Below are 22,289 nucleotides of genomic sequence, written 5' to 3' on the forward strand. Positions count from 1 at the left end.
ATGAGCTCTGGGAGCTGCGGGAGTTCATGGGCCAGTACACGCACGACCACACGGACAGAGACGTACCATGCTGAAGATAACAGGCATCATAGTGAGGCGCTTCATGGAGCGGTGGTGGTAGACATGGGTGACCCAGGTGCGGTCGAGGGGGATGAGACGGCCGGTGTCGACAGTGCGGGTAAAGATGTTCTCAGGGACGAAGACGCCTTTGTTCCAGAGGAGGATCTGGTCGCGGCGTGCGAGCTCGTTGGCGGCGTGCTTGCGCTCGCGGACGCGCTGGAACCAGTCGTAATAGGAGTCGGGGCGGTGGGGGCGCTCGAGCCATTTGTCGATGAGCATGTCGGTAGCGTCGTTGTCGAGCTTCTGGCATTCGAGCTCGCTCATCGCGAGGCTCGGCGGGATGAACTTGGAGTAGTGGAGGCCGGGCATCGTGCAGCGCGCGCTGGGCGTCGGGCGAGGCGAACCCAGAGAGTGCGGAGAGGTGAAGACGAGAGGCGGGTGTGAAGAGAGACGAGAACGGAGAAAGCGGGAATGATGCTCGCCCGAAAGAGGCGCCCAATAGAATGGCGCACTTTGACGCGAAAAGGCCCGCCCTAAACTGTCTCCCTTCACGCTCGCGACGCGTCCAAGTGCGGTCTTGTCTCCCGACGGTCTTGTCCTGGGGGGTCTCGCTCCTTCGCTCTTGTGCTGCTACGGCTTTATCTCATCTGCAGCGCGCTCCTTCGCCGGACACCTCGCACAGCTTCGGCCCACCACGCCCACACCACGGCGTCGATCCTGCCAGGTCGTGCCTCATGGCGGTGGTCACCCTGCTGCAGCGGGCTGCGCTATCCGGATAGCAGTCTTCGCTACTTTACATGATCCTGTGCCCTTCTCCAGCGAACCCTGCCTGCTTTGGCAGACTTCTCTGCCTTGCGGTGTGCTATGCAATGAAGAGCGCTATAGTTGAGTTCAGTCCACACAGCAACATGACTCCACAGGAGTCAAAGCTTGCAAAGCCTAATGCAACAGAGAGGACGTACGGTCTATCCCAACGTTGGCTGGCCGAACGTCGACGAGGGCATGTTGAAAGGATCTGAGAATGTCCTCAAGTAAGTCATCAATGGTATACCAAGGCAAGGGCTTGAACGGAGGACACTGCACAATGATGCAAGAATTTCGCCAGCAGACTGAGTACATAGCAGAGCATGAGACTATGAGAGTAGGATGAATCCCTTCCCGGAGTCCCTTCGGTTGCCCTTTGGTGATCATACGCGTACAGTAATCGAGCGCCGAGTTACTCGACAGAACTGACGTCATCAAGAGATTAAGCATGTACCATCCACACTCGTCGTTCGCAACTCTTCCAAGTCCACGATCAGCTGCCTCTCTTATCAGCTCATACTAACATCGGCTAGCACATTGGAAGACACCACCATGACTGCACTGCGATACCTCAACGCAAAGCTAGCTCAGCAAGTAACATCGACTTCCCGAGGATGATCAACGCGGACGCTCACAAGCTCCTGCTGCCGTACAGATCGACGAAGAGCTCATGAGCGCCGCCCGGGCGTTCAGCCTCGATCAGGTCAGCAAATCGTGCTGACCTTTGACCTGGAATGCGTTGACGGGGACTCGCTATAGCTTATGGAGCTTGCTGGTCTCGCATGCGCACAAGCATTAGCCACAGCGTACACCAGGGAGAAGCACCCTCGTGTTCTTGTATGCTGCGGGCCTGGAAACCAAGGTGGAGACGGGCTAGTAGCTGCTCGTCACTTGGGTGGGCTCATCGTGCGTTGTGTGTATCTGTGATATCGGACTGATGTATGTGCATGCAGGCATGTTTGGATACAAGCCCACCATTTGGTACCCGAAGGTACATTCTTCTCGGCGTACTGCGTACAATTGTCGTGACAAAAGCTGATATATGCGCAGCCTGGATCCAAAGACATCTACAAGGTAAGCTAGATGTGCCCCACCCGACAATGTCAGCACTCACTGACCCTCTCCCCAGCGCCTCCAACAACAATGCACAAACATGAAGATCCCGACGCTCGACAACACCCCCGACAACCAGTCCCTCCGCACCGCGCTCGCCTCCTCCGACGTCATCCTCGACGCGATCTTCGGCTTCTCCTTCCAGCCACCCGTGCGCGCCCCCTTCGACGCCGCCCTCCCGCTCATCGCGCAGTCCGGGCTGCCCATCGTCTCCGTCGACATCCCCTCCGGGTGGAACGTCGAGCGGGGGAACGTCGATGGCGTGGGCCTGAACCCGGACGTGCTCGTGAGCCTGACGGCGCCGAAGGAGGGCGTGAGGGAGTTTGCGGGGCGGCACTTCCTTGGGGGTCGTTTCGTGCCAAAGTGCGTAACCTGTCTCTTTCGATGGTAGCGTTGAGTGATGACGGTGCGGATAGGTCGCTGGAGGAGAAGTTCGCGCTGAACCTGCCCGAGTACCCGGGCTTTGCGCAGATCGTGGAGCTGCCTAGGGTGAACGAGTCTTCTGATGCGCAGAAGCTGTGAATGTTTTTGAAGAAGGGAGCTGTTGTATCAATCATCAAACAGGACAACCAGAATGTGTACCACGTTTTCTGCTCGTAGCGATCTGGTTTCTCAATTGCTGCACTACGATGCATAGTGGCAGGGTATAGTATACGCAGATACCTACACAGTCTTGACCTCAAGAAGCTATGAAAGCCGCAACTACCGGCGCAGGTTCGCCCGCTCCAGCCTCAGGCCTCAGCAGCCACCGGGTCCACCTTCAAGTACTTCTCAAACCAACCCACAACCTGCTCCACCGCATCATCCCTCGCCTTCCGCTGCACCTTGTCCGCCAAGTTCGCGCGCGTCGTCCACCCATGGTGCACCCCATCGTAAATCACGACCTGCACGTCCTTCAACCCCCTCCCCTTCAAGATCCTCTCCGTCTCCTCCGCCCTCCCGCGATCAAAATCCTTATCCGTCGCAGCCACTGCCAAACTGAACGGCCCCTTCACCCCATCCAGCTCCGCCGGGAACTTGACGAGCGACGGGTGCGCGGCGACGCTCGCGTCGAACAACGCGTTCTGCGAGATTGCGAACCGACCGCCCCAGCAGAAGCCCGCGAAGCCCACTTTCGCGGTTGGGGGCGCGGCGGCGCGGACGGCGGCGGCGATGGCGGTGAGCGTGGAGATCTGGTGCGGGAGGTTGCGGAGGACGAAGGGGACGAGGAGGAAGAGCGCGGCGGGCGTGAGGATGTAGCGCGTGAAGAGCGACTTGGGGAGCGCGGCGGGCGCGAAGGCGTCGAGGCCCCAGAGCGGGAGGCTCCAGCCTGACGGGGGTGCACGTTAGTCTCGGTATACGCGAACATGAGGAGGGGGGGACGCACCGCTGAAGAAGTCGGGCACGATGACGCGGAAGCCGCGCGCGGCGTACTCGTCCGCGAGGAGGCGGGTATTGACGAACTTCCAGCCGTAGATGTCTGCGCCGATGATGATGATGCGCGAGGACTTCTCGTCGCCGGTCACGTATGCGTTGACCCCGCCGACCTTGGTCTCGCTGCCCACGGGGGTGCCGGTGTGCAAGGAGCCGTTGATGCAGTCGGGGCAGGACATGGTGGGCTGGGCTGCTTAAAAAATTCTAGAGTGATAGAACGCTGCGGGAAGCGGAATGAGCAGGAGCACCGGGGATGGGCGCGGTCAGGGGGAGGCAGAACGTCGACCACCCTGCTTGGAGAAGTCTCCCGTGCATTTTATACGTCTTTGGGTGCTTGACCGGGTGCATGATGAGGCTGCCCACATTAATCCTCATCCCGCGCCTCTCGGGTATGGTTTTTTATATTCGGCTACAGAAGCAATAGCATGGGAGCAAGCAGTAGGCATCCAGGGAGCTCGACGCCCTTCGGACGTTGATACGATGAGCGCAGCTCTGTAAGCCGCGAAAGCAGGGGGCGGGCCCGACGCCTTCCCGGATGGCCCGGGTCCGGATGCTATCATCCGCTACAGAGTGAAGACGTCTTTGCACGCACCTTGGAGAGTCCTGGAGACAAGTCCGATTTCAACGGGAATCCATCATACGCTCGGGTGGCACGGCGAAAACTGCGCACGAGCGGGAGTCGAACGCGAGACAGGCGCGTCCACAGCCACCGATCGCGACGCGTCGCAAATATTGGGCGCCAAAGCGCGTCTTGTCTCCCAACCACGTCTTGGCCACCGCTCTACCCTCCCCTCATCACGATGTCTCGCGCCCACCAGCTGCTGCTGAAGAAACTGTGCCACAAAGACGAGACGCTCGAACGCGCGAAGGCGATCCTGAACACAGCCAGCATCAAGACCGCCCCCGGGTCCGGGTACGAGCTCGGCCAGGGCTCGGGCGGACTGTCCGCCATATGCGCGTACATCGCCGCGGAGGAGTGAGTTCCCTCCCTCCCGCACACGCGTCAAACCCCTCCCTTACGCTTACACGCACCGGAAGGCTCGGGGACACCGACGTGACGGAGCAGATCGCCCAGGCCGCGTCGTGCCTGAAGCCGAAGCTCTTCAAGACCGCGCTGAACACCGTCAAGGGCGCGCTGTCCGCCGCCGCAAAGGCGAAAGCGACGGCTGCGGCTGCGTCGCCCTCGAAGGCGGCGCGGACGGTCACGTACAACGCGCTGCTTGGGGAGAAGAAGATCGGGCGGAAGGGCATGGTGCTGGGGTGGATGCAGGACGCGGAGCGTGCGCTCATGGCGAACCGCGAGGCGCGCCGGCGGTTTACGAGCTATGACGCGGTAACCGTTGCGGTGTTCTGCTGGACGTGCCAGCTTATGGGGGTGCGTCTTACACTCTGTTCTATCTGTGGGGAGACGGGCGTTGACGCGGTGAGGCGCGTAGCTGGGCAAGAAGGCCGACCCGGAGACGCTGCTGGGCACCTATGGGGTTCGTGGGGATCAGTTCAACGACATCACGGAGGCGTTGCATGAGTTCTGCCAGGAGACCGCGAAGAAGATCGAAGCGGACGTCGCCTCACTAAGAGCTACCAAGTCTCCCTCCAAACCCACCGCCTCGCCTTCGAAAGCTGCCGCGTCACCCACGAAGGCTCCGAAAGAGGCTATACTTCCTCCAGCGCTGCCTCCCCCTACACCCTCGCGCAATCCGGAGAAAATGACTGCAATCACACGGAGCCCTTCGAAATCCGCTTTGCGCGCACCAAGCGCTGACCTTTCCCCGCGCAAGACGCCGTCACATAAGCGCAAGGTCGTGTTCGACGGGCCGATCGCGGAGGCGGACGAAGAAGAGTTCGACGCGCTCGCCACGCCGTCAAAGCGGCAAAAATTCTCGTCACCATTGAAGGAAGAGGCATCTACTACGACTAGCACTCCACGCAAGTCTTCACGCCTTGCACAAATATCTACCGCCGACGAGCTGGACACCGCGCCGTCCTCCGCTCGCAAAACCCTGGAGCTGCTCCGGCAAGCGGGTCGGGGTACGACACCCGGATCGGCTCCCTCGACACCTCGCAAGCCGCGCATTGCCTCGCAGCCGTCGTCGGTGCACTCTGCGCGGTCTGGACGGTCGCAGACGATGACGCCGTCGCGCCGGAAGCTGGGAACGATACACGAAGACGAGGAGCGCATGAGTCGGCGCAGGTACCGGCCGGCGTTTGCGGACACGCAGCAGTGGATGCGGGCGGATGCAAGGCTGGAGAGGACGCTGAAGCCGTGGGCGGAGCGGTGGCGGGAGCTGGTGGGGAGGTGTGGTGGCGATGTGTGGGAGGCGGCGAGGACTGCGGGTGAGGAGAGGAGGGCTGCCGCTGTAGTCAACTGAAGACACTTTTCTATGTGCTGTTCAGGAGGATCTCTTATACTGTACTTTATTCTGGTTATCTTGCGCCTGTTTTGTAGCATTATTTGTGTCGACCGATCCACAGAACATAACGAGACGCGATCGAGTCTACGGGCGAGCGCCCAACGCGTCGCGCGTCGAGGACATGTGACCGTGGCAGCATTATCGTGCGATGTGCCGGCGTCGGCAGCTTTCCCCACAAACCTTCGCAGTCGCGGGACACACGCCCCTCTGCACGACGCCACGACCTCCGCCATGTCGACCTCCCCCCCTATCTTCACCGCGACCTCGGCCTACTCTCTCGCCTTCGTCTCCGCCGTAGGCGTCGCGGCCTATGTGGCCTCGAAGTCGCTGCTGCCGAAGAATGCGAGCTGGCAGGATCGTGTGACGTTCATATGGCTCGTAAGTAGTACTCGCATTGCTCGTCCCGTCGCACCAAACCTGAGAGCATCATTGTATGCGTATAGGCTTTTGACGGCATCATCCACTACACGCTCGAGGGCTCGTTCCTCTACTACTCCATGTTCGGCAAGCAGGTCATCAAGAGCTCCGGGCCTATGGCGCAGATGTGTACGTCATCCCTACACCCCTACCTACGGACTGCAGTTCACGCTTGTATCGGCATCAGGGAAGGAATACGCGCTCGCGGACTCGCGCTGGGGCACGGCGGACCCGACGGTCGTCTCGCTCGAGATCCTCACCGTTTTTGGGGTGGGCACCATGTGCTTCTACGTCCTGAAGCAGCTCGTGCAGCGCGACCCCACGCGCCACTACTGGATCATCGTGCTCAGCACGTCCGAGATCTACGGCGGGTGCGTCTTTTGGACTACTGATTCCCCGATGCGCACGTTCACTGGGAGACTGAATCGAACTGTGGCGTTTGACCAGATGGATGACATTCTGTCCCGAATGGCTCACGGGCAGCCCGAGCCTGGACACCTCGAACGCGCTCTACCTCTGGGTGTACCTCGTCGTGAGTCCTGTCTGAGTCTCTCCCTTTCGCACGGCGCAGCCTCTGATGATGCTTCTCCGCGCCCCGTGCAGTTCATGAACATCATGTGAGCATGCTTATGCTTCCTCGCCGCCGCGGAGCAGACTGACTGACGTGACTGTCTTCCCAGCTGGGTGTTCGTCCCGGCCTGGCTGATGTACGACTCGTACGGGCACATCGCGAAGTCTTTGCGCTTTGCGCAGGCGAGTGCGAAAACCAAAAAGAACTGAACTCAGAACAGCACACTCACCACATCCCGGTACAACGCGGGCCACGTCCTATGGCCCTCCTATCCCCGGCGAGGGACGCGCTTATGATCTGTCAGGTTGCTCGATCACACTTATCTCAAATGTTTTGACTTGCTTACTGCTTTCCCGATGTGCAATGCAAACTATTCGTCTGACTGCCGTTTTTGAGGATCGGCTCGCATTTCTAGCAAAGACAGCGCGCGAAAATGCGAGAGTGCAGAATACTGCGACAAGCCATCGCTCCGACACGGGCGACAAGGTGCGGAAGCCACTGCGTGTTATAGCGTGAAAACCCTTGCAGGCAGTTAAACCTTTCATCAAATTCAAGGCTATCGCACGGCTATAGCGGTAGGTGGATTTCGCCCTTCGCCTGCCATGCAAGTTGTTGTCCCTCATCGCTGGCTTTAACGCTGCGGCCCCGGGGTCCTCATCCATTCGATGGTTGCCACCGTACCCGCCGTTTGCTGTGGGACCGTGTTCCTTCGGCACGACGTCCCACGACGAGCCCAAATGGGCCAAACCACGGACGAAACATGGGACACTATCTTTCCGGTGCTCCTTCGACCCTGTAAGTGCCTGTGTTGCCCTGACCGTTGTAAGCCCCCTTCTGACGCTGTGAAGTCATGCTAGTTAATCTCGGCATCTTACGTTGTAGTTCCGCGCATCCCCGGTGCCGTGAGCCAAAAGCCACCATCATCGACGTTCCTTGGAAACATTCATGCGACATATCCGCCACTGACAGATCCTGGAAAGTGTCCAGAGGACGACCGGTAGCACTCCGGCAGCGCTAGGTATTTGGAGCCGGCACTTACCGCTCCGCAGCGCTGTCGGACCACAACAAACAAACGTCCACACCGCCGTTATCCGAGGCGGTCGGTAGGCCGCAATTCCCGACTCAGCGGCATGGTTCACTGGCAGGACGGTCGAACGTTCGAACTTCGTCCACTGACGTCTAGGAGTACCTCACACACAGTATGCCCTTGTACAACATCCGGCGCAAGCAGGGAAGTATACAGCCGGCCCGACATGATGCATCTTGCGGATGCCACAAGGGTCGGGCTTCGCGCTGACACCGCAGCCAACCTGCCGTTAGTGTTGTAATTTCCAACGGATCTAATTGACAATAATACAGGCTGAGCCCGATTTAATGATTTGCGTCCCCACGCTCATACTACCTGCGCAGATACCCGTGCCGCGATGGGGACACACTTGACATATTGTGGCCTCGTCTCGACAGGAAGACGTGATGGGTTTCTCTGTCGCATCATAGCGCGCGCTACGCAAGCTCGAATTGGTATGTCGCTGCTGCTGCGTTCTGTCTCCCGTGTGTGCTGACATCCCCATAGTGACGAAATAGTGTAGGTAGCGCTGCGACCTACACGGGACCCTGAAACGTTCTTCGGCGATTGGCACGCCGTCAGGGTGAACAGTACGGTAGCATCCAATCATGAAAGTGTGCACCTAACTCCTAGCCTGATAATTTTTCGGCGATAGGACGCCGTTCACGTTTGTCGACGGGCGCACCGACCGGCTGTGTCCAGGAACAGGATTCTCATACCGGAGGGAACCAGAGCGGCCGCGTCCAGACGACGCCAATGCCAGTGGTATGTATCTCAGCGCTGATTTCCTGATATCCCAAGAGCTAAGTAATCGCCCGCCCGTGCATGCTTTACCTCCCGACTGGCGTTATTTCTCTACCAGGAGGAGAATCGCCTGCCGTGCGGTGAAAGCCACCAACAAATCTAATACAAACAAGAATCCTATTCGAGACGTCTCCGGAATGTCTCGGGAAGGCATACATCAGTTATACATCGCTTTGCGTCGACGCAACGTCCGTTCCACCCGTCTAGTCAGTTCACGTTTGCGCCAACCCCTAGCAAAGGCACGTTAGCTGACAGGTACCCCCAATTGGATGGTGTGGACGCGGTAAAGCACGGTAGTTTCTAGCTCCGGGGTATCGGGAATGTCCACAGCCAACAGTGCCGTCATTCACTGCCCCTTTCTCACTAACGCACTAGCTGCATATACCTGGCAGATTGGGATACATGTGTCGACGCCTCCCTCGTTCTGTCGGTCGAAGCAGCGGCTTACGCCGCTCCCGAGGAACACGGATGCAGGGCAGTAGCGTGGATATCCAGACAGGCAAGCGCTATTTGCTTGTATATAACAAAGTCCTGCAAAAGAAGAGACCCATCCTGAAAGCTTCTGACCTCGGTACGCTCACACTCATCCGCTCGAGGTCGATACACTCTCATACTGAATTTACTCAACTAGTTGATTTCAAGCAATCTCACGATTGACCCTCCGACAACTTGAAACACCTCAGCTCAACCCATTCGTCGCTGCTTAGTACGTTGCGTCTCATATATTTCGCCGTGCATGCTCACCATCTTGGCAACTAGTTTTCCGTCATGCGCCTCATAGATATCAGCAACCCCAGCCAACTGAAGTTCGTCGAGGTCAGCGACCCCAGCCTCGTCCGCTATGCTATTCTCTCCCACGTCTGGAACAAGCCGAATGGTGACGAGGCCTTCACTCCGGAGCCTACATTCCAGGACCTGTCATTAGCTATGAAGCATTCTCGTGCCCTGCCAGAGAACGTGCGCATGTGGGACAAGCTGCGAGGCTTTATTCGGACTGCCGCCAGAAGTGGATTCTCCCTGCTATGGGCGGACATGTGCTGCATCAACAAGGAGAACAACGCGGAGACCTCTGAAGCCATCGCCTCCATGTACCAATGGTACCTCTGTGCCGAAGTCTGCTACACATACCTCCAGGATGTCCCCTATCCCTCTCCCGAGCCGGACACCCTTTCTCCCCCACCTTCCTCCGAATTCTCCCAGAGCATTTGGTTCAAGCGCGGCTGGACACTGCAGGAACTCCTCGCATCCGACACCCTCATCTTCCTCTCTCGTGACTGGAAGGTCCTAGGCACCAAGCTAGGGCTCTCACAGATAGTTCACGACATCACGAACATCGACGTCAAGATCCTTACCCAGGAGTGCAATCTTGATGAGGTCAGCGTAGCGTGCCGCATGTCCTGGGCGGCACACAGAGTCACCTCACGCCCGGAGGATCGCGCCTATTCCTTGATGGGCCTCTTCGGCGTTCGCATGCCTGTGATCTACGGAGAAGGAGAGTACGCGTTCGTCCGCCTGCAGGAGGAAATTTTCAGGCGCATTGCAGATCCCACGCTCCTTGCCTGGGGACAGCCGCGTCGTCTATCTGATCTCCCCCTCGATATCTCGGTACCCGGACACGGCGGGGAGGCAGCGATACACGTACGGACACCTCCTAGGGACCGAGTCTCGCCCGAATCCGACGGGGACTCGGGGTGCTTGTTGGCGAAATCCCCGGACAATTTCCTCTCGAAGGCACACTTGACGAAACCGACTTCCCGTGACTTCGGTCCCATCTCCATAGCCCCATCTCGCACCGTTCTCCGTGGAGGAGGGCCATACAGGCAGAACATCATCCCCTTCGGCATGTTCCAGATGGACACTCCCCTCGTTCGCCTTGAGAAACGCACTGCCGCGTCTACTCTACTGGACGTGAAGGGCACAGCCTCCAGCCCGTACTACCTCGTTCCGCTCGGATGCCAGACTGAACGAGGGGAGGATCTCGCGCTCCTTCTTTGCCCCGGCCCTCCTAGCTCTGCCCCGAGGTCTGGGAAGCACACGACAGGCCATCAGTACTGGACCATCGGGGACGGTTCGGAGAACTCCATCGACGGCACTTCCACGCATCGCTATCGCATCGTCACGCTTCCGCCGCGACACGGCGCCGCCGGGCCCAGGGAAAAATCGCTCCGGAGATCCTGGGACGACGCTCTTGCAAAGGCGCCATATCAAGAGGTCTTTCTGCCTTTGAGTGCCCCAATGGACTATTGGAACGCAAGACGCCTCAGGAAGGCTGATGTCACGGAGGCGTTGCTTCGTGGGCACCAGGGTCATTTTGCGATGCGCCTCTCCGGTTGGTGCAAGTCCGCAATGGAAGAAGCCGGGTTCATCCTCGACGAGCAAGTACCAGGGAAGAACCCAGCCTACACGTTGACACTCCTTCCACCCCAAGGCCACACGCTCTTCGTCAAAGAGGGCGGCCACAGCGTCGCAGTGCAAGCCTTCGAGCTCACTTTCGCCAGTTGTCCCGGGCCGCACAATCGGAGTCCAGAGAATGGGGTCTTCTCGCTCGTGGGCAGCATCTCTATCAGCACCTACTCTGGCGACGATCGTTCGCCCATCACCTCTACCATGACTCCAACCGAACGGCAACGTTGCTCTTCCTGCCATGCCGCCTCCGTCGACCACCTGGGGACTTCCGGGAGGTGGTGCTTCCGCAGGGGAGTCGCTATTCGGAAGCTGCAGTGCCATGTCGGCCTCCCACAAGAAGATTACACTGCGTACTACGCGAAGGATGCCAACGGGGTGGATGACAACCTGGTGAACGACAACACGGCGGTTTGCAGCGGGATGGATGGCGGCGGAGCAACAGATAACGCGACGGAGAACAGCACAAGAAGCAGCTTCGTCTTGTTGGTCAGACTTCGGGCGTTGTCGCCCACCCCCCCTGAGGCCAAACCCGCGCCCCAGAACTACCTCCTAGAAGTTGAGTTCTACCCCAGCGAAGTCGAGGCAGTCGTTCCCAGCCCCTCTGCCATGTCGTTTTTGGAGCGAAGGGGGGACATGTCGCCAACCGGAAGATCAGCTCGGAGTATGCACTAGACTCGGCGCACCTCCATGCGCTGGGTGGATAACGCGGGAAGGCTGTTGTATATATAGGACCGCTCTTCGCCGCCCACCCCCCTTTGGGCCAAACATCCCCTGCTGTACACCTATGTTGAGCCGAGCTCTTCAAACGTCGTAGGAAATGAGATCCACCCTTACGATTGGTAGAAGCCCGGAGGGAGTAAGACAGCTGAGTTGAGTACACCAGAGTCCAGACGCGGAAGAGAAGATATCCGATAACAGCAGTTGGATGCATGTCGCGCGAGCGCGCCGCGCGGTCCTAAGTCGCCCGACACAGGTATCTCCGAGACAGTCATCTCGTTGGACCCGGCGGTCTACACCAGTCCTCCTTGGGTGCGCTTACAGTACGGTGAGAACACATGCCGGAAAGAAAATTCTTAAGAGGGGCATTTGTGCACACCCCCAAGCTAGGGACGGTCGAGATACTACGAGACTACCTTCTACGTGAGCCATCTAGTACCCTGCGTTGACAATACTAGCCGATTCACCTCATACACATAGGAACCGATGATAAGGGCTACATAGACTACTTCGCGGACGCGTCTGCGTCTGCATCTCAGGAGATATTGGCCGGCACACGCCCAACGGTCATATCTACGGGCTCGTTCGTGCTTCCGACGTTCTGCGACCTTCACTTGCACGCGCCGCAGTTCCTCTACCAGGGCACGGGACTACACCTTCCGTTGATGGAGTGGCTGAACGAGTACGCGTTCAAGGCGGAGGAGAGTCTGGATGCAGACCCCGCGCTTGCAGAACGGGTTTACAAACGTCTCGCAGCCAGGTTGGTTGAACACGGCACAGGAGCCGTACTGCTCTTTGGCACTATCAAGACTGAAACCAAGTGAGAGTTATACGTTGTTCAGAACATTCGTAGCATGCTTACTGTGGTGGTCCGCAGCCTCATCCTGGCGCGCGTCATGCAGGACGCGGGCGTGCGCGCGTTCGTCGGCAAGCTCTCCATGGACATCTCCTCGCGGCCGTCCTACGTCGAAGCCTCCGCGGACGCTTCCCTTGCTGCTGCGCGTTCTTTCTGCGAGCGCTGCACGGAGTTGTCCGGCGCGCTGCCCACACACGCACGTCTCGTCGAGCCCGTACTCACCCCCCGCTTCGTGCCGACATGCTCGAAGCCGCTCCTCGCCGGCCTGGGCGAACTCTCCGCGCGGACTGGCGTGCGCATCCAGAGCCACATGGCCGAGGCGCACGACCAGGTCCAGCACGTCCTCTCCGCTCACGGCGAGGCGGACATGCACGTCTTCGCGCAAAGCGCGCTGCTCACGCCGCACACCGTGCAGGCGCACTGCACGTTCCTCGACCCGGTGGACCTGAAGGCGCTCGCGGAGACGGGCGCGGCAGTCGCGCACTGCCCGCTCTCGAACGCGTACTTCTCTGCGGCGCCGTTCCGTCTCCGGGAGGCGTTGGATGCAGGTGTACGCGTCGGGCTAGGCACAGACATCGCGGGCGGGTACAGCGTCGACATCATGTCTGCGATGCGCCACGCCGTTGCGGTCTCACGCATGCGTGAGGGCGTGCGGATCCTGCAGGCCGACTCTGGGGCAGACCATGTGCCGGGAGCGGAGGCGGAGGAGAAGCCGGTGTCGGTGGACTGGAGGGAGGCACTTTACCTTGCGACGCGGGGCGGGGCTGTGGCGCTGGGCTTGCCTGAGAGATGTGGGATGTTCGCGGTCGGTGCGCCGTTTGATGCACAATGCAGTGAGCGATGCACGCTGGATCACGCTTCTGTGTCGCTCGAGACTGACATATCGGTCTACAGTTCGACTTTTGGATGAGGAAACCAATGAGGGTGTTGGAGCCCTCGATTTCTTTGACACTAGGGACAGAGTGAGTCCCTGGACTCCGACGTTGGAGTCGGTTGAGAAATGGTGGTGTGTGGGTGACTCGCGCAACCGAGCGGACGTGTGGGTCCAAGGTGCGCCTGTGTACCCCGCCGAGAATCGAGCGTAGAATCAGAGTTTGAAATGGCATCGTATCTGACGAAAACCAGCGTTACTGTACAAGTGTATTTTGTGTCCGCAATAGCATCTATGATCCTAAAGAGAAACATCTTGGTGAGAATCCCCGATAGTACACCATGCAAAGAAAACAAATAAGAAGAATGCCTGCATCCCCGAGGTCAACTCGCCAAATCCATCTTCTCGAGCTCCGCCCACCCCGGCAGTCCGACGATCCCAGGGAGCTCCGCCCATATCTTCTCGCGCAGGGTGACGACGTCCTCTCGGAAGGCCCTGCGACACGGCCCGCATACGTTTGGGTCATCGGCGAGCTCATCAATCGCTTGTACGGAATAGTGTAATGGGCCGGTGCGGACGACCCATGAGCGCGATAGGCGCGATCCGAGCCGTACGAATGCCTTCTGGCACAGGCCCGGCTGCCCTTGACATGTCTTCGCCGGGGCGCGCCCGCTGCAGGTCTGGCGGATAAAGTCGAGGATAGCGTCTATCCGGTGCTGAAACATGAGCGTGTAGTCCTGCAGGTCGCGCGCGGAGAGTTCGGAGGACGGGCGGGAGGGGTGTTCGACGCGCAACTTCGGGTGGTCGCCGCGGAGGATGTCCGGGAGCCCGTAGAGCGAGAGGAAGTAGAGCGCAGAGGGGACGACGATCCGCACATGCGTCTCGCGCGCGAGGTTAAGGACATGCAGTGGGTGCACATAGGGGTAGGTGAGGTCGCCAACGGGCGCGGATTTGACCGCGCGTTCGATGAAGCGGTCATGTCCTTTGAGCGTGTGTGGCCAGGTCTGGAGTAGGTGTCGGATGGCTTCACGTCGAAGGTGCGCGATGAAGTACTTGGTTGCGAGCCGAAGGATGCCCGCGACGTGGTAGAAATCTTGGATGCTGCGGTGCTCGAACGACCTGTTTTAGCGCGCACACGAGTAGCGAAAGAGGGAAAAATGCAAGGATACGTGAACACATAGATCGCGACGCACAAGGCGGGAGTTTGGACGACGCACACTCACGCTCCGTCGTACAGAGCCCGGATGAGCGCACTCAACTCAGTCGGGCGATCGTGCATGCGCACGATTGGGCATCCGTCCGCGACGTCTACGTCGCCCGAGACGGGAGTGGAGAGCTCAAACATGGATTGGAAGACCTCGGAATGTCGAGCGAGGACGCCGCGGTGCACTTTGAACGCGGCGGCATTGTCGGAGGCGCCGTCTTCAGCGAGAAGGATGATGTTGCCGTCGTCGAACCACGGCTCTCCTCGTGCAGACAGCGGGACCGTTTCTTTCCATAGCATGGACCCACAAGTGAATGAAGTTGAGTGTCGCAGAGTAGCTGAGACTTTGACCGGGCTGCAGCGAGAGGGGAGCAAGAGAGATGGTGGTAGGGATTCACGAAAGACGCTGGCTGCACGTTGCCTCATCTCCGCCACCACCACCATCGACAGATGGACCGCGTCTGCTCTTGCTGTTGAAACGTTGACGGACAACAACGAACACGAAACTCGCTTGGAAACGACATTACCCTGCTCTGAAGCCAACCATGTCGCACACACCGCGTACAAGCCCCTCTCGCGTGCCCTCGCGCTCCAGCACGCCTGTTCCTGGCCGCTCGCCTGCCCGTCTCGCTCCCCCGCTCATCCGACCAGCTCCTTCTGTGTCTTCTCTCAGAGTCTATAGCCATGGGTCGTCTGTCGTGCATACTCCAGTTTCAGTCTCGCCGCCAGGCACAGCTACACCTAAACAGGACGGCGGAGAGAGCAGCTCAGCTTCCTCCATAACGGAGGGCATACTAGTCCGGGAGCCTGATGCAGAAGTCGAGACCATCGACGGAGAACAAGGAAATTCCAATGGACTGCTCGATACCCGTGCTGGAGATGAAGATTCTAAGAAGAACTTGCGCGACCAGCTCCGGCGAACACTCAGCAAGAAGGAATCATTCACAGGTAAGCGCGTTCCTCGTAGAACCCCTTAGGCTGCGACGTATTTAACTCGTGCAGACATCTCTAAGTTCAGACAGCGTCATAGAGAGAAGTTGGTCGCAATGAACGAGGTTACCCACAGCCCAGGTAGACAGTCCTTGTTCCTGTACGAGTCTAATCAACTCATTATTTTGACATACGAAGCGGAAAGATACCCTCCCCGACAGTACTTTGTATTAACAGATGCCGGAAAACCTGTATTCATCAGGTATGCCTCTGTCTCCTCTGGTAAGGCCTCTTGAGTAACAAAGCTGAGAAATTATAGCGACCACGACGCTAATTCAGACAGCGCAACCTCGATGATTGGCGTCATCCAGGCCCTCGTTTCTATATTCCTGGATGATGGGGACAAACTACGATGCATCAATGTAGGAAACACTCGCATCGTGTTTTTGTTACGCCCGCCTCTCTACTACGTGTGTGTGTCCGCATGGGGAGAGCCGGAATCTGTCGTCAGTATATGCGTTACCATTCAATTCCGTGTGCTGGCTAACATTAGTGAAGCAAGACTAGATTCCATCTCGAGTACCTGCATCTGCAGATTCTGAGCGTGGTGTCCGCTGAACAGCTCCGGCGCATGTTCGAGCAGCGGCGGAATTTCGACCTTCGCAGGCTCCTAGGGGGTTCGTAAAGAGTGCAGAAAGTTGTCCCTCCCAGACTGACCCTGGTTCTGCAGGTGCGGAGCCATTTTTATACTCCCTTCTAGCGAGGTTGGAGTGGGACTTGGCCATGAGCACTTCGTCGTTGCAATGCCTAAGGCTTGATCCTGTCTTGCGAAAATCCGTAGCTGACGTGCTAGTGCCCACATCAAAGATCAAGGTATGCAAGCACATGCACGTCGTACTATGACTCGCTCACGTATAGTGAAGGAAATGCTTTACGTGGTGCTTGTTGCGCAAGGACGTATCATCACCCTGGTCCGGCCAAAGAAGCATTCTATACACCCCTCCGGTGAGTACTGTCGTCTCCTCAGCGACCTACCAGCATACAAACATGGCCACGGCAGATCTCCACATACTAGTCAATACCATACACTCGCCATCCATCCTCAATTCCTCTGCCGCAGCCTCATGGCTACCTGTGTGTCTTCCGAAGTTCAATTCATCCGCATTCGTGAATGCGTACGTCACGTTCTTGCCCCGTACCGACGGCCAAGACACGCCTCGTATACCAACATCGCCTAAAGGATCTGTGGGTACCCCCTCACCCGATCCGGATGCCGAGGAAACACAACAAAAGGACGATGCGTCGAGCGGGCAGAGCATGCCTGTCGGCATCGCCATTGGTCGCGGCGCCGAGGTGGGCCTTGTCTGTGTGGGGAACGCGGACTTCGAAGCAGTCAGGGGGTGGTGCGAGACGGTCTCTCAGGTCAGTGCCTCCTTGTCTGGCAGATTAAGAAACGTCGTGACCACGGATTGCTTGATGCAGAGACTCGCCAGCGACGGCCTATTGAGGGCGCTGTCCAAGGCCATCATACAGGGCGATACCGAGTACTCCGTGTCTAGCCTGGGCGTGCCCGGACTGCGGCACTTCGTCTACAAGTCGAGATCACACGTGCAAATCACGATGCCCACCTATGAGGAGCCATACGACAGTCTCAATGAGAAGCGCCGGTATGTGTCCCTCGCAGGTTACGGTATACACGAATTAGTTTATTGACCGCCACTTTTTTAGCCTCATCACGCTATACCAGACGCTGTTCGATGCTATACACGCGAAGTCCGGCCAGGAGCGCACTCTCAAGTTGCAGTACATCCGTACGAGCCAAGAGAGCGTAATGGGATGGGTGCGTCCACCCCGCTTGTATTTGGTCGTGCCCGACTCATCTATGCGCCTTATCGGTCCGCAGATCACGCAGCCGTTCGAACTATACCTTGCACTGTCCCCAAACCTACCTAAGAGTGCAGCGATAGGTGCGGCGAACTCAATCGCGCGATGGGTGCAGAAGGAGGAGAAACGGCTCTTCCTGCGAGACGCTCCTGTATTCTAGAACACATGGCTCTGCTACACAGTTATCGACTGATGTCCACTACTACAACTACACATTTCTGCTAGGGGGCTCGGGAGACAGCACTGATATTCGAGGGATTGTTCTGGCACTGGTATGATGATGTTCAAACGGGTACAATGACTGGCGTACAAATATGCTACACATGACGGTTTTACTCTTGCGCTATATCCATGTTCACGACGTCTTCGGCGGGCTTGTCGAACGCGGTGTTCTTGTTGCGTCGCTCTGATAGGAACGCGTCTATGCGCTGCTTGAGCTCGACGTCTGTGGCGCATAGATGTGTGAGCATTGGCGACAGCATTCAGCGGACAAACACGTACTGGCGATGACATCGTCCATGCTCAGAGGCACGCGGTTGAAGGGGTCCTTCGTATCAGACAACAGGTGCGACTTGATCGTGGCCCTGTCCACGACCACCCTCGAGGACGGCAACGTAACGGGATCGCGCATGAGGGTGTACATCAGCGGGTCTGCACGATGAGGTGGTCAGTGTTGAACGGCTACTACGGTAGGTGCGGACTTACCCAAGAATTCGTCAGGGATTTCTCCGAGGTCTTCTTCTGCCTGCAGTGTCGCCTTGGTCTCCTCGACCTTCAGCACGAACAGCCCCAGCTTCTCGATCTCGTCCGAGGACTTGAGCATCTTCCTCCGCGCGATGCCCGCGGCCTGCTCGAACAGTTCCTTCCTGTAGCTGCGCTCGTCCGCCGCGACCGCGCGCGCGAACTCGCCCTGGTCGCTCAGGTTGAGGTACACTTGCAGTAGGTCGCTGAGGAGCTGCTTCGGGTTGAACTTGTACTTCTCCGGGTCGGACACCTTCAGGTCTTGGCACCGCGGGCCTACGAGCGCGTCGAGGTTGTAGTCGAGCATCGCCGCGAGGCGGTCCACAATCTCGGGCACCATAAACGGCGACTTTGTCTCGCCGGTGAAGATCTTGAGCAGGTCCACGGTGTTGCTCCCGAGCTGCACGTATGTGCTCGTGTGCCGCTCGAGCGTGCGTAGCTGGCCCTCGCGCTCGCGACGGTATGGCGCTGGCTGCGCGTCGAACGTCGCTCGGTCTTTCATCTCGGTCTGGAGCTCGTGGATCTTCGCGAGGTCGGAGAGCGACTCGTCGAGGAGGTACGTGACGTCGTTGATCATCAGGTTGACAAAGCGCACGAATCGGTCGGAGTTGTGTCTAGTAAACGAAGACTTTTCAATGCCACGAATTGTACGATGTAACACCTGAACTCACGCTGCTTCATTCTTCAGAGCATCACGGTGGGCTTGGTTGTTCCAGATGATCTTGAAAACGTGCGCGATACTCCTGCGAGAGTCTATGCCGTCTCGTCAACATTTGCTTGGAATCAGCATGATGCGTATCCAGCTCACTGAATTTATCGTAGAACTGGGAGCTCGCGCCCGTCTGTTCGACCTCTAAAGAAAATTGAGTAATCCGTAAGGATTTGATGTCATCTCAACGTACCAATGTAGAAGTTCATGAGTGCGGGAATGAGGTGCTTCAACGCAACCGGGTGAGTGTTGAGCAGGGTAGTGAGCACGCTACGATGCTCGGCCCAACTCCAGGTCCCAAAGAAGAGCACGTCGACAATTTTCGCCTTCAGGAACGGGTTCTTGATGTACCATGTCGAGCTGAGGAAGGTCAGACACCAGAGGAGCATTTCGTTCTTCCCCGACAACTCAAGCTGATTGGGGCTATGCCTGCAACCGGCATTAGCTATATTAATCGCGAGTCAGAATAAGATTATCACTCACCGGATGATGTGCTGGTGATACTCGATGACATCCTCAATAACATACTCAGGTAGGACGCGGAACGCTGTCGGAACTTCCTTCGGCAGCGGGAGGCTGTTCAAGTTCGTCAGTCAAAGATATAGTGCAATAACGACCTTCACGCACTCGATGGGAGGGTTGGGATGCTTCTTGCGCGGGTCGACGAATCGGATAACCCAAGTTGAAACGAAGTTCACGAACGAGATCGTGCGGAAGATGAGCTCGGGCTCGCCCAGTTGGGCTTCATACGCCTTCTCTGCCGCATATATCGCATCTTGCTGTGCCTTCGCCGCGTTGATGGCCGCCTCAGTCTGTGCTTGACCAGGCGTCTACATATATGCGTCAGCACACATGAAGCCATAACGCTCAGCAAACCACTCACGCCTCTCCAAGACTGATCCCCGTTCAACAGCTCCAGATGCCGTCGGATTTCATCGTACTGCTTCCCCAACTCTTCGACGACGTTGACGATCTTTTGCTGACCGATGTGGCTTGCAGCAAGCGTCAAATAGAAAATCTCGGTGATGAAGTTGGGTGGTGCTACCGAGGACGGCGTTAGCAGGGTAAACAACAACGATTACGGGGTTAGGCACCTGTCGATGGTGCCTGTTGCTGGCGCCATTCGTCAGCCTCGGTATTGGTAGCATTGATACGTGTCTCGTCGCTGAGGTCAATCCGGGAGGAGTGCGCATAGTAGGCGTTGTCAATCCGGTCCATCTGCGCACAACGATGAGCCACCCGTGCATTGTACCTTCTTTGGCTGTGAATATGCCCACCTTGCTGTATGAAGCATCCATGAACGGCTCGCAGAACATAAGGAGAATGATCTGCAAGTTCATCATGAAGGAGTCCGTTGAGACCGTGGCTGGATCGACCTATGTCTATGGTAAGTTGCGTGGACCATGAACTTGTTGTAGATATTCAGCTAACCTGCATGCCAGCACGCTTCCGGTTGATGTTGATTGCTCGTGCAAAGTATTGCAAGACGCCCTCTCTTGACTCTGCAGAGGCACGGACCAAAGAGTTGAAGATTTGGAATAGAGATGCCTGTAGAGTGTAAGGAGTTTTTGCGTCATCACTGTACCGGGAAAGACCGACCTGGACAGTCTTGAGCGTTCCGCGAAGACTGGCAGTCGCAGAGCTCATCTCCCCTTGTGGCCGTGTTTCGTGGTTTGAGAAGTAGGTCTTCGCGATGGATGGCTAGAGAGCGAGTGGTTAAATGATGTCTCCGTGGAAAAATCTCTATCCAACTCACCCACTCCCGCTCAAATACTCCCAGTGAAAGCAACGGGCCAAGCAAGCTCGACTTCTCGAACAAGGGTGCAGGCACGTTCTCAGGATTCCACTCCGGCAACCTAGTGATCATGGCTGCAATCGGTTTGACACTGATCAGCGCCTCCAAGCCGCTGACGACGCTGCGCCATCCGTCGTTCGTAAAGCCCTCCCGGACGCTGGGGTGGAAACAGAGCTGCGCGACCACCGGGCCAAGCACGCCGTCGATCTCATTGTCGGGTTCGAAGCGTCGTGCAAGATCTTGCAGGAACTGCTCGATTTCCGAACCATCGAGGAGTGTGTGAGACGCCGATGCTGCAAGGTATGGCCCCGACAGTGTTGAGAGAGACATAAGCGAGGGGACGAGTTCTGCTGGACCGAGGAGTTTCCCAGGCGGCTGAGGGAACATCTCCGGTTCCTGAAGAGTCAAGCCAGTGTAGCTAATGATCAGGTCGCGCAACTTGTCCAGGATCTCTGAGGCCTGTTGTTGTTCTAGCGGGATATAGTTCTGTAGACCGTTCAATACACGCCCAGTCGTCCAGTAGAACTAAAGGACGAACCTTCCTAGGCAGCACAGCTCTGACCGTGTTCAAGCGTTTCCAACACTTGACTAGATATTCAGTCACGGTTTGTTGCGGTGGAAGCGATGCCAACACGGGCAAGTATTCAAGATCATCACTATAAAAGTGTGAGTGTAGGAGAGACGCGCAGCTGCCAGTGTACATACGACATTGATTGTGGGTCCATCTCCAAGCGTGCGATCAGGGTCCGGTCAGCAATTTCGGAACTGAGTTGAAGTGGTACACCTTCAAAAAGAAGCTCAGTGGATATTCGCAAACACATATGCGGTGATCTCCGTACCTTCTCCTTGCAGTTCTTCCGCCAAGGACTTCAGCCACACCACTTCATATGCGGTCCTCTCCGCAACCTCTTTCTACAAACGCCGTCAAACTGAAGCACGGCGGCGCGACGCGACACATAAAATACCTTGAGTGTGACATTGAACACATTTGAGATAGTCTGATCCTCCCAAGTCGGTAGATCGAGATGCACGGGCGCGGCCACAGCCGGTGCCTTCCTCTTCAATGGCGCAGGTGGGGGCGCAGCTACGGGCGGTGCCGCTGGCCGCTTTTGCACAACGGGTGCCCGTGGAGGAGGTGTAGGCTTAGGCTGGGGTGGCGTGGGTGACGGAGCCGGCGAGGCAGAGGTGGACGCGGTGGGGGTGGTGCTCGCGGACGCGGCCCCCTGCAGCTTAGCGAGGCGCTTCAGACGGATCTGTCCCTCTTGTTCAGTATTTCTTTCTAGAAGAGTTCATTGAGTGTCCGTACCCGGTCAGCGTCTTCCTGAGGCGTAGTACTCATGGTGTTGGGATGGTGGTGGAAAGAAACGAGGTGTGTACTCGATCGCGCTGCCGCTCGCGATCAGGGTGCAGTAGACAGACGCCCGCGTTACACACTCCGCTCGCGTCGCGGTCCTCCTTGTTCACTCCTCCCACCGCCTGCTGGCTCTGTTCATTGTTTCTTAGTGCCTCCTTTCCTT

General features: G+C 57.7%; 9 protein-coding genes across 9 annotated transcripts in view; 5 read left to right on the forward strand and 4 right to left on the reverse strand.

Annotated features, from left to right (window-relative positions):
• Positions 1–429, reverse strand: part of TRAVEDRAFT_122697 (uncharacterized protein) — a gene marked incomplete at both ends in the record, with an annotated part of 4,739 nt that extends 4,310 nt beyond the window's left edge. Inside the window, one exon of the mRNA XM_008039587.1 lies at positions 67–429. Within this exon, the coding sequence (XP_008037778.1) occupies positions 67–429 (363 nt within the window). The remainder of the gene's footprint in view (positions 1–66) is intronic.
• Positions 430–1,360: 931 nt separating this feature from the next.
• Positions 1,361–2,571, forward strand: TRAVEDRAFT_166802 (YjeF N-terminal domain-like protein). The gene is made up of 7 exons (XM_008039588.1): positions 1,361–1,458; positions 1,520–1,567; positions 1,624–1,759; positions 1,818–1,855; positions 1,915–1,938; positions 1,994–2,340; positions 2,394–2,571. Exons 1-7 carry the CDS (start codon positions 1,417–1,419, stop codon positions 2,497–2,499), a joined length of 741 nt encoding a protein of 246 aa, XP_008037779.1. The 5' UTR covers positions 1,361–1,416; the 3' UTR covers positions 2,500–2,571.
• A 137-nt stretch (positions 2,572–2,708) lies between these two features.
• TRAVEDRAFT_36829 (alpha/beta-hydrolase) lies at positions 2,709–3,569 on the reverse strand (the record flags this gene model as incomplete). Its single annotated transcript, XM_008039098.1, has 2 exons — positions 2,709–3,286; positions 3,344–3,569. 2 exons carry the CDS (start codon positions 3,567–3,569, stop codon positions 2,709–2,711), a joined length of 804 nt encoding a protein of 267 aa, XP_008037289.1.
• Positions 3,570–4,190: 621 nt separating this feature from the next.
• On the forward strand, positions 4,191–5,866 carry TRAVEDRAFT_71500 (uncharacterized protein; the record flags this gene model as incomplete). The annotated part of the gene is made up of 3 exons (XM_008039589.1): positions 4,191–4,366; positions 4,429–4,765; positions 4,827–5,866. 3 exons carry the CDS (start codon positions 4,191–4,193, stop codon positions 5,757–5,759), a joined length of 1,446 nt encoding a protein of 481 aa, XP_008037780.1. The 3' UTR covers positions 5,760–5,866.
• Positions 5,867–6,027: 161 nt separating this feature from the next.
• Positions 6,028–7,170, forward strand: TRAVEDRAFT_147417 (Emopamil-binding protein). Its single transcript, XM_008039590.1, has 6 exons — positions 6,028–6,179; positions 6,245–6,347; positions 6,406–6,589; positions 6,666–6,750; positions 6,822–6,835; positions 6,899–7,170. Exons 1-6 carry the CDS (start codon positions 6,033–6,035, stop codon positions 6,996–6,998), a joined length of 633 nt encoding a protein of 210 aa, XP_008037781.1. The 5' UTR covers positions 6,028–6,032; the 3' UTR covers positions 6,999–7,170.
• A 2,257-nt stretch (positions 7,171–9,427) lies between these two features.
• On the forward strand, positions 9,428–10,246 carry TRAVEDRAFT_121326 (HET-domain-containing protein; the record flags this gene model as incomplete). Its single annotated transcript, XM_008039591.1, has 1 exon — positions 9,428–10,246. A coding segment is annotated over one exon (819 nt), but the record flags the coding sequence as incomplete, so codon positions are not given.
• A 1,874-nt stretch (positions 10,247–12,120) lies between these two features.
• TRAVEDRAFT_121597 (Metallo-dependent hydrolase) lies at positions 12,121–13,723 on the forward strand (the record flags this gene model as incomplete). The annotated part of the gene is made up of 4 exons (XM_008039592.1): positions 12,121–12,205; positions 12,263–12,602; positions 12,660–13,471; positions 13,533–13,723. 4 exons carry the CDS (start codon positions 12,121–12,123, stop codon positions 13,721–13,723), a joined length of 1,428 nt encoding a protein of 475 aa, XP_008037783.1.
• A 169-nt stretch (positions 13,724–13,892) lies between these two features.
• TRAVEDRAFT_36833 (uncharacterized protein) lies at positions 13,893–15,013 on the reverse strand (the record flags this gene model as incomplete). The annotated part of the gene is made up of 2 exons (XM_008039099.1): positions 13,893–14,628; positions 14,733–15,013. The coding sequence occupies 2 exons, from the start codon at positions 15,011–15,013 to the stop codon at positions 13,893–13,895; spliced, it is 1,017 nt and encodes a 338-aa protein (XP_008037290.1).
• A 1,902-nt stretch (positions 15,014–16,915) lies between these two features.
• Positions 16,916–22,116, reverse strand: TRAVEDRAFT_147426 (ubiquitin conjugation factor E4). Its single transcript, XM_008039593.1, has 22 exons — positions 22,079–22,116; positions 21,738–22,025; positions 21,612–21,684; positions 21,478–21,556; positions 21,311–21,428; positions 20,734–21,258; positions 20,577–20,678; positions 20,409–20,525; positions 20,255–20,353; positions 20,072–20,195; positions 19,861–20,018; positions 19,605–19,807; positions 19,461–19,553; positions 19,171–19,406; positions 19,077–19,121; positions 18,940–19,021; positions 18,233–18,882; positions 18,029–18,178; positions 17,547–17,972; positions 17,372–17,483; positions 17,126–17,310; positions 16,916–17,065 (listed from the first exon to the last, which is right to left on the reverse strand). Exons 1-19 carry the CDS (start codon positions 22,109–22,111, stop codon positions 17,860–17,862), a joined length of 3,288 nt encoding a protein of 1,095 aa, XP_008037784.1. The 5' UTR covers positions 22,112–22,116; the 3' UTR covers positions 16,916–17,065; positions 17,126–17,310; positions 17,372–17,483; positions 17,547–17,859.
• Positions 22,117–22,289: the final 173 nt, after the last annotated feature.

Source organism: Trametes versicolor (genome assembly GCF_000271585.1).
Source record: "Trametes versicolor FP-101664 SS1 unplaced genomic scaffold TRAVEscaffold_5, whole genome shotgun sequence".
Taxonomy (NCBI): Eukaryota; Fungi; Basidiomycota; class Agaricomycetes; order Polyporales; family Polyporaceae; genus Trametes; species Trametes versicolor.